Below are 9,227 nucleotides of genomic sequence, written 5' to 3' on the forward strand. Positions count from 1 at the left end.
ATCACATATGCCAATTGTTCATCACCACAGAAGAATCAAACACACTTTGATTTTACATATTCCATATACTTGATGGAGTTCAATTCTTGCCATGTTGCCCATGCAAGCGATTTCCACAAACGCTGGATGATGGAAAGCTATCAATGGTAGAAAACCCATCCTCAAAAACTGAAAACCACATGTTGTTCTCAGCTTCTCAGGTGACACAGGACTCATGGAGCACAGCGTACTACTTTCCACTCTCGTGGCCAGAGCAAAATAGCCGATGGGCCATGAATGGTACTAGCATCAGCCGTGTCAACTGACTATGTCTGTATGTCATATGTAGGTTGTACTAATATTTGTAGTAAACAAGCTTAATTTCCTCACGAAAATCATATCTATGATGCAGTTGAACTACTACAAATGCACACAGTTCGAAGATTCCTAACCATGTAGACAAGTAGAACGGAGACACCAAACGACATTGAAGACCTAGGAGTATTAAAACGCACCTTCCTGTAATCCCCAAAAAACGCACCTTCCTCTTCCGTGTTTTGGCAGTTGAATTGCCCAGGCATTCAACTTGACAGCCAATGAAGGTGAAGCATCATTGTAGATGTCAGCATTGCATCCCCTGGTGATAGATCGTATCAGGGTCGATTCAGTTCAGGCATTTCAACAAACAACAGCCGTGCAGCCCCGGCGGGTGGATCTCCAGCGCGCGCAGCACATAGCTAGAAAACAAAGGTCCAGAGGAGAGATGGAGGAAGAAACTGCGGAGGAGGGAGGCGAGGAGCGGGGTACCTTTCACTCTCGGGCTCCTGCCATGGATGGTAGCGGGCTCGCACTCGCCGGCCGGCGTCAAGGCGCGAGCTGCTCGTCGCCATGCCCGAGCTGCCCGCTGCGAAGGCCCCTGCTGATCGTGGCCCACCTCATTCTCGGGCATGGTAGAAGCCCATTTTCTCTTTAAAAAAAGCCTAACTTATTATGGAAAAACTGAAGCCCAATTTGTGCTTGTAATCCAATCCGGCCCATGAGTCCCCCCAAGGGCGCAGAACTCGGAAGCGTCACCTTCAGGGTTCATTCTGTGTTGTTTTAGAGGGTTGGGAACCTTTTCCCACCAACACTCCAACACGCTGGGAGAAACCAATGACTGATCATGTCAACGTAAATTGCGATGCAGCGTTTAATCCTGTTTCTGGTAATGGCGGCTGGGGCTGTGTTCTTCGTGGGCTGTGTTCTTCGTGATGCGGATAGTGATGTGGTGGCTGCTTTCCGGGGGAGAGTTAATAATCTATGCATCCTCTCCATGGTGAGCTCATTGCATGCTTACAGGGAGTCCAGGCAGCAGTTGAAATGGGAATCGGCCGGGTGATTATTGAGACAGACGCGGCTGCTGTGATTCAAGCGGTCTACACGAACGAGTTCGAGCTGAGCGACGTGTCTTTCCTGGTGGCGGAGCTTCAAACCTTACTGCGCTTGAATTTTATTTATTGGTGTGTTAATCATGTTCCTCGGTCATGTAACAGAGTAGCTCCTGAGTTGGCAGCTTTGGGTAGTGTCTGTGATCCGGAGCAGGCCCCTGTTCTGGCTCCTATTCCGGCACAAATCATGTATCTGGTTGCTGATGATTCAGCTGTCTCAGTAATGGAAATTCTGATTTCCCCTAAAAAAAAACACACTCCAACACGTAAAACAGACCAACGTAGTAGCAAGTGATTAATTAAGTATTGGCTGCGAAGTGAGCGTAGTTTAACTGGAATCAGTCCATCGGGTTCAAATCCTAAATTTGACATGGGTCCTCGCACATTTACGGCTAATTATTCTTTCAGTGATAAGCGACTACCCGTCGACAGCGAGGCGTCCGTGGTGGCTTTGTCAATCTAAAAATATGCTGGTAGATGACGTACCCATCGACAATGAGGTGCTTGTGGTGACTTCGTTAATCTCAAAATATAAAATATGTTGGTAGGTGATGCACCCGTCAACAACGAGATGCCCATGGTGACTTCGTCAATTTAAAAATATGTCGGCCCAGTCTTTCGGAGGTGCTCATAGTATTAGGGTATGTGTATGCATTTATAGGGGTGAGCGGCTGTATTTGTACTGTGTTTCTAAAAAAGTTAAGTATTAGCTAAAAACCACTTACAAATAAATCAATATGAACTTTTAAAGCAACTTTTCTGTAGAATATTTTTTTAGCAAAAAAACGCTCGTTTAATAGTTTACGAAGCGTGCGTGTGAAAAAGAGAAAGTAGAAGTTGGAAAGAGGGAATAAAGAACACATCCTTATGCCTGCTATCCTCTGCTACAGTACTGCATATATCATATTAGGGATATTGTGTGCCTTTATCCTTCACAAGGATGGAGCTGCATGCCTAGCGAGGAAGTGTGGATTGGCTGCGGTTGGCCTTGTTAACCAAGTAGGGAAAGTGCAAGCAGTCGCGCTGTCATTTAATTGGTGCTAAAAAAAAAAGCAACATTTAGTTGAATCAAAATCAGGTATACCCTCAGGCCTCAGCCCTCACCTCTAGCGATAAAAGAGTTATGTGCATCATTGGACAGATCCAAATATCCAATGCCTGCCCTTCTTACCTCATTTTAGCTTTCAGCATAGGTTACCTTCCTACTCCCTCCGTCCCAAATTATATGACGCCCTCTTTTTAAAGAAAATCAAACTCGGTAACTTTTGACTAATAATCGTACTAACCTATATGCTAAGTATTATGCAAGTTATATCACTAAAATCATCTTTTAAAGTACTTTTATGTGAAGCTAATTTCATATTTGTTAGGAACATGACATAAAATAAATTAATGGTCAAAGTATTTCATTAAAGATCGTGTAAAAAAAATATAGACCTTATAATTTGTGACGGAGGGAGTAGAATACTGCCATGCATCGATGCAAACATCACGCAAGATATCCAAACTCCGGCGTGATCAGGATCTTAATATTCCACGAGCTCCCATAACTTTTGCAAAGTTTGCAATGCACTTTGGGATAAATTAATTGATCCTAATTAATGGCTGAAGGCGTGAACGGCATGGTCGCCAAACAACAAAAAACAAGCGTGAAACCTCCTACACTTTTGCGCTTAATGACTGACAGCAGACAGGCAGCTGAAACCTTAAATTTTTAATTGGACGCCCAGTCCAAATGAACATGTATTAATTTCTGACAAGCTCACATGGTTTCCGTCATATATAGATTGTCCATAGATGCCCCCTTTGAGTTGGGTCAGGTCAGGTCAAGTGTGGTGTGGGATCAATGGCGGACATCGCCGGCGGAGAACACCGCGTCCAAATGCCGCCGGCGCAAGGCGGTGACCGGCGAGGGCGGCGGGTAGCCGCGCCGGAGAAGTGGGTGAACTGCTTCGTTCGCGTGGTGGCGCTGATGGAGAGGACGGGCAACGCCCTCGGCTCTCTGGTCTTCACCTGGGCTACCGTCGTCCTGCTAGGCGGCTACCTGACGATGCTCCGCTCCTACGACGATTTCTATTACGCGACGGTCATAGTCTTCATAGAAGCTACAAGGTATGCACCGATACATATGCATGCTCTCTTCATAGTCCATAGACAACCCAGTACGTCTCATTAATTAATACCCTCTCCGTCCAAAAAAAAAAAACTGAAGCTTTCAGATTTCTGACCCAAATTAGTGAGCAGTGCAAATGACCAAGTTACCCCATTTATTTGATTCAGTTATCATTTGAATAAGCGGTGATTGTGGGGGCCGACGGAGATTGGGGATCGGCTTAGTGGGAGGGGGCGAGCGACAAAGGAGTTGACGGGGTGGGGGTGACTGAATCAACGCGAGATGATAAGATCACAGTAGAGAAAAAAAACTTCATATGTTCTGGTTTCACGGAATAGACTGGTCCCACCACTTCTATGTAAATCGCTAAAACGACATACTCCCTCCGTCCCATAAAAAACCAACCTAATACTAGGATATGTAATACTAGGATGTCTGAATGTCGAGACATCCTAGTACTATGAATCTGGACACTAGAATGTGTTACATCCAGTACTAGATTCATTTTTTTTAGGACAGAGTGAGTATCTTTTAAGACAACACTAGGGCGGTGAAACATCCACTTCTTTGAGACAGAGGAAGTATATAAGGTGTACCATAGGAAAACTCTAATTCGATCTATCTCCTTTGGATATTGAGACTGACTGGTGCACCTGCACTCTTTAGTCGCGCACTCGCGCCCATATATAATTAAGCTCGTCTCGCCTGTATTGGTTCCGGTTATTGTGGGCTTTGTCGGATGAGGTTTCCCTATTCCTACGTTGTGTTCCCTGCCAGATGTCCTGCTCTATTGTGTTGGGAGGGGATTTGAGGGTCTTTAGCGGAGATTCTGCTGGACTTTCTATTTTAGCTTCAACCCCTACTAGCATCATTTAGGGCATGTGTTTAGCGTCTCTGCTGGAGATACTCTCTTACCACCTCCATGGTGGCCATGGATACGGAGCCTGTCCAGGAAGTTCCCATCAAGGACATATGCGCTAGGAAGCTACAAAGAATCACACGAGCTAGTGATCACAAATGTGTAGACATTGTTGAGCAACAGGCGATCTCGCCGGAGAAGTCGCTTTGGGGAAGTTCAATTTTGCTTTTAAAATCTAGCACCGCCCGATTCGCGCGGGACAATCCCATAGTTATTTTCAATTTGAATTACTAGTTTTATTAATTGCATTACCTTATACATAATACAGGATGTTCAGCCGCAGCAATAGGCTCGATTACCAATTGTTCTTCCGCACGAGAGGTGCCTTCAGACCTGCTGCTGGCTGGAATGGATTGATCATGGTCGCATGTATTTCCAATGCTATGCTCTGCACGGTTCTCCGGAACTACATTCCTTACTTCATGAACCCGTTATGGTTTCTTGGGGTGATGTTACTCCTAGCAATTGTCCAGTTTGTATGTTCAGCGGCATCAAGACTACACACAAGCTATCCGATACGCCGTGCGATATCGTTATGGAGCCCCATGGTTGCAATCCTATTGCTGGGTCCCTTTGTACTACGACTCTATGTTAATTCTCAGACGAACAAACTCTTTACCGATGCCTCAATGCCCAAATGGACGATAGCGTATGTAGTGCTGCTTGTAGTTGTGCTCCTCGTGACAATCAGCAGGTTCCGGTTCCTGAGTATAATCAAGCTACTAAATGGTACTCTAGGCAGAAAACGTGAGTTTTGGTGCCAGATTATTCTGAAACTGTGCATGATTGCCTCAATCATTATGCCTTTGCTTATGGTTGATAAATACAATCGAGATGCGCTCATCATGTTGGAAGCATTTGCTCTGGTACTATTAGTGTCATGCGGCAACCTGCAGATCCCAGCAGCGACAATCCGTGTCTTGCTCCCGCTGTTCCGCTTTCTAACACAGTACTACCACTGGGCTGATTGGCTAATTGACAAGAAAAAAGATGGAGAGAATGAAACCCTCGTGCCATCTCTAAGTATCTTCTACGGGATGGTGCTTGGCCAAGGGATACTCTACATTGCAGCTTGTATCTTGGAGTTCTTTTCCTTCATCCCTCGGAGATCTCTCATCCGCCAGAGTGGATTTGGAGGTCAGTGGGGCATTGCATCTGTCAATTTGTACTACGCATACGCCTTCGAGAAATACATGGAAGGAGGTGTGCTTGTTCCAAAGAAGATCAGCCTCATCACCTTTGCAATGGATTCCCTCAACTCAGACTCACCCAAGATGCAGCTCTCTAGTGTCCAGATGCTGCACGTTTTTCTTCAAAGGGAACCAACCAGGGAACGGATCATATCAGAACTCACCACCTCTACCAACACAATGGCCAGATTAATCAGCATGTTGGGCTGGTCAAGTCCAAACCATACAGTAGTCAGATTATATGCAGCGAAGGCCACTGCAGAGCTTGCAAAGAGCCTCCGGGTCATCACTGTTCCTGGGACAGTGCAGCTTGTATCTTCACTTCTAGACATTCATGGCAAACCGAAAAAGGGAAACCCACTTCTGGATGTAGATGGTGAACAGGAGGGAAAGCAAGCCCCAATTCACAATACATCAGAAAGCCAAGAGGATAGGCATGATGCAGCTGATGACCAATGTCAAATTCAAGAGCGACATGGGGACACTGATAACTTGCTGGAGACACAAACCCGATCAACCCATATCAATGAACGTATATCCTTCGTAATCAGAACCTGGCAACGGATTTCAGAGTACTGGTCAATCCCCAAGGAGAAACCGTTGACAGACCACGATCTTCTTCCTGCACTGGGGATGTCGATTGTTAACAACCTTGCTAGTGGTGATGAAAATAACTGTGTGGAAATTCATAGAGAAACTAACCTCATCTGGAAGATCATAGGATTCACAAGCTTCAGAGGTGACACAACAACTAGCGAGGCACAACAATGGGTCCTGGTGAAGTCATCAGTGAAGGTGTTGCAGAGGCTGACAAGCATTGGAGGGGAAATTGGCATAGCACTCAGGTATAAGATATCAAAACATCCCTTCCTATTAAGAAACCTCGCAGATATCTTGGGAAACACTAGCAGCCATCATGAATTAAGTAAACTTGTTGCTGGAATCCTTAGAAACCTTGCCATTGATGGTGACACAAGGCAGGAGATAGGGCAAATGCAGGTGCTCATAACCAGGCTGATGAAGGCATTCATCAAATCAGATGGAACCTCTAGCACAAATGTTGATTGCTTTCTACCAAAGGTAGCTGGGCAAGCACTGGCAATGTTGGCAATGGATAATGTGCATAACTGCTTAGTTATGATGAAGGAACCAAAGCTCATTAATAAGTTAAAAAATATGATCTTGATCCCTGATGAGAAGTACATATATGTGGCAGCAAGTTTGTTGCGTAGTATGTGCCAGCACGCCCAAGCCAAGCTCACAGAATTAAACCTGAAAGAGTTATCTCACACTTTGCGAGAGGTGAGCCTTGCTACTTCATGCAATAGATTATAGATGCAGTCAATATTTCTGGTGGATAATATTCTTTGTTGTTTGCATATTGTCTTTATGCTGTCTGATGAAATTTCACCAACCCTTATTTATTAAATGGGGCATTTATTTACTAGTATTATCTGAAAAAAATATTTAATACTCCCTCTGTCCCAAAATATCGTGGTGTCTAGTACTAGGTTGCTATATTTTGGGATGGAGGGAGTAGTAAACTGGAGTGTAATGTACTGTGCTTTGCTGAATTATCGTAGTGCTAGGTGCCTAGGTGGTGTCTCATCTAGTACTCATGCTACATTATATTATTTCCACTACAGGTGTTGGAAAGAATAATGAATGTAGAAGGGGCAGAACTAGAGATCCTCATTGGCCTAAGTTCACAAATATGCAAAGTTATTCCTGAAGAATTTGCCCAAGAACTGGAGGGTGGACAAATTAAGCGAAGGTTTGTGAAGAGGCTAGTTGATGCACTCAATGCAAATATCAACCCAGGTGCTCATTGTCCTGGGATCAGGAGGGTGATACTTGAGCAATCCATATACATGATGGAGTGCAATTCCCTCTATGCTAGTTGTTTCAATGAATTCCGGATGATGGAAGCACTGTCAATGGTAGAAGAGATGCCCTCAAGGAGTGAGAACTACTGGATTTTCTTGGGCGGCGCAGGTTTCATGGAATACAAAACACCTCTCTTTGCTCTTGTGGATAGAGCAAAAGAAATGTTGGGTGTCCAGTGCTTGCAAGACATCAGCAGTTCCAACTGAAAAATAATGTAGATAATTTCGCAATTGCAACTGTAGTGAGTTAATGAATTGTTCGTTGTAATCCAGATGCCACAAATTTATCATTGATGCTGTGGTGATGCAAAAAGAACAAACAGAAAATGCTGGTGTTGGAGTCAGAAGACCATGCTTATTACTAACACACGGTAAAACAAGTGAATGTGCATATGATCTTATTAGATGAGTAAAAGTTATTGTGATTGTACCACATTAGTCCTGCATTGTAATCTATTTAGCTTCTGACGATTTATCCAATTATGATCTCTTGGTGTCATCTCAAATCAACATTATTGATGCTTGAGATGACTGCAATCCCTATGCCAGGTTCTAGCATGTCCCAGCTTTGGCACCGTTTATATTCGTAAAACCTGTGATTTATTTTGACACCTACAAACTGGGTTTTTCGCCATAGCGATTAGCCTCATTCAAACACAACTACACCCTTTTCAACGACACTCTTGAGAATCTCTCCCTGCTCGAACTTACACTCTCAGACAGACTCTTCACCTGGTCCAACAAGCGACTTAATCCCACACTTACCCGTATCGACAGAGTCTTCTTCAACTTAGCCTGGAATGATCTGCTCCCCAATTGCTCCCTCACTTCCCAAACAAGAACAACCTCTGATCACGTCCCGCTCCTTCTTTCCATCCAAACCAAAATCCCTAAAAGCAAGATCTTCAGATTTGACAACTCGGCCCTGCTGAATCCTGACTTTCTTCCCTACGTTCTATCGCGCTGGTCCCTCCCAGATCCACATACCGAAGCGGCGGGCGATCTCCATCTGAATCTCAGAAGGGTAAGGCAGAGAGCAAAAATCTGGAAACATGATCACAGATTCATCCAGGCTTGCAGAAATGATTGTAACTTTGTAATTGATTACATTGACTTCCTTGAGGAATTCGGCACCTGCTCCTCAGCTCTGATGGAATTACGCTCTCTTTTACAACTTAAACTTTCTGATCTCAATCAGCAAGAATCGATTTTCTGGAAAGAAAGAGCAAAAGTCAAGTGGATCAAATTCATGGGAACAAACTCTAAATTCTTCCATGCTCATGCCTCTGTAAAGATGAGAAAGAATGCAATCAGAGGGCTGCTGGTGGACAACAACTTTGTATACGATCACTCAACCAAAGCTCAGATTCTGTACAACTTCTTTTCTGACTCTTTGGGAGCCAGTAAAGCAACTCATTGGAACTTTGATCTTCTGGAGTTATATTCAGGCCACCCCCAGATTAATTCAGATAATATCTCTGGGCTCTTCGAGTTGGAAGAAATAAAGCTGGCTGTGATGCAAATGGACAAGGACAGTGCCCCAGGTCCGGATGGAATAGGCCCTAGTTTCTATCAGGCTGCCTGGAATCTTATTTTCCCTCAGGTCCTCAACCTGATGCATAATTTCTACTACAACAACCTTGACCTGGACAAGATCAACAGGGCATACATTGTGCTCATCCAAAAAGCAAGGAAAGGCGCCTGCACCTTGCA

At 44.4% G+C, this 9,227-nt stretch overlaps 1 protein-coding gene across 1 annotated transcript; it reads left to right on the forward strand.

Annotated features, from left to right (window-relative positions):
- The first annotated feature begins 3,252 nt into the window (after window positions 1-3,252).
- On the forward strand, window positions 3,253-7,721 carry LOC127780330 (uncharacterized). The gene is made up of 3 exons (XM_052307230.1): window positions 3,253-3,518; window positions 4,707-6,930; window positions 7,275-7,721. Exons 1-3 carry the CDS (start codon window positions 3,253-3,255, stop codon window positions 7,719-7,721), a joined length of 2,937 nt encoding a protein of 978 aa, XP_052163190.1.
- Window positions 7,722-9,227: the final 1,506 nt, after the last annotated feature.

Source organism: Oryza glaberrima, chromosome 7 (genome assembly GCF_000147395.1).
Source record: "Oryza glaberrima chromosome 7, OglaRS2, whole genome shotgun sequence".
NCBI classification, from domain to species: Eukaryota; Viridiplantae; Streptophyta; class Magnoliopsida; order Poales; family Poaceae; genus Oryza; species Oryza glaberrima.

Excerpts from the sequence above, each read along its gene's own strand:
- LOC127780330 (XM_052307230.1), top strand. The coding sequence starts at position 3,253 with ATGGCGGACATCGCCGGCGGAGAACACCGCGTCCAAATGCCGCCGGCG. Across the intron at positions 3,519-4,706 it reads GTCTTCATAGAAGCTACAAG|GATGTTCAGCCGCAGCAATA; the intron begins GTATGCACCGAT and ends TACATAATACAG. Across the intron at positions 6,931-7,274 it reads TATCTCACACTTTGCGAGAG|GTGTTGGAAAGAATAATGAA; the intron begins GTGAGCCTTGCT and ends TTTCCACTACAG.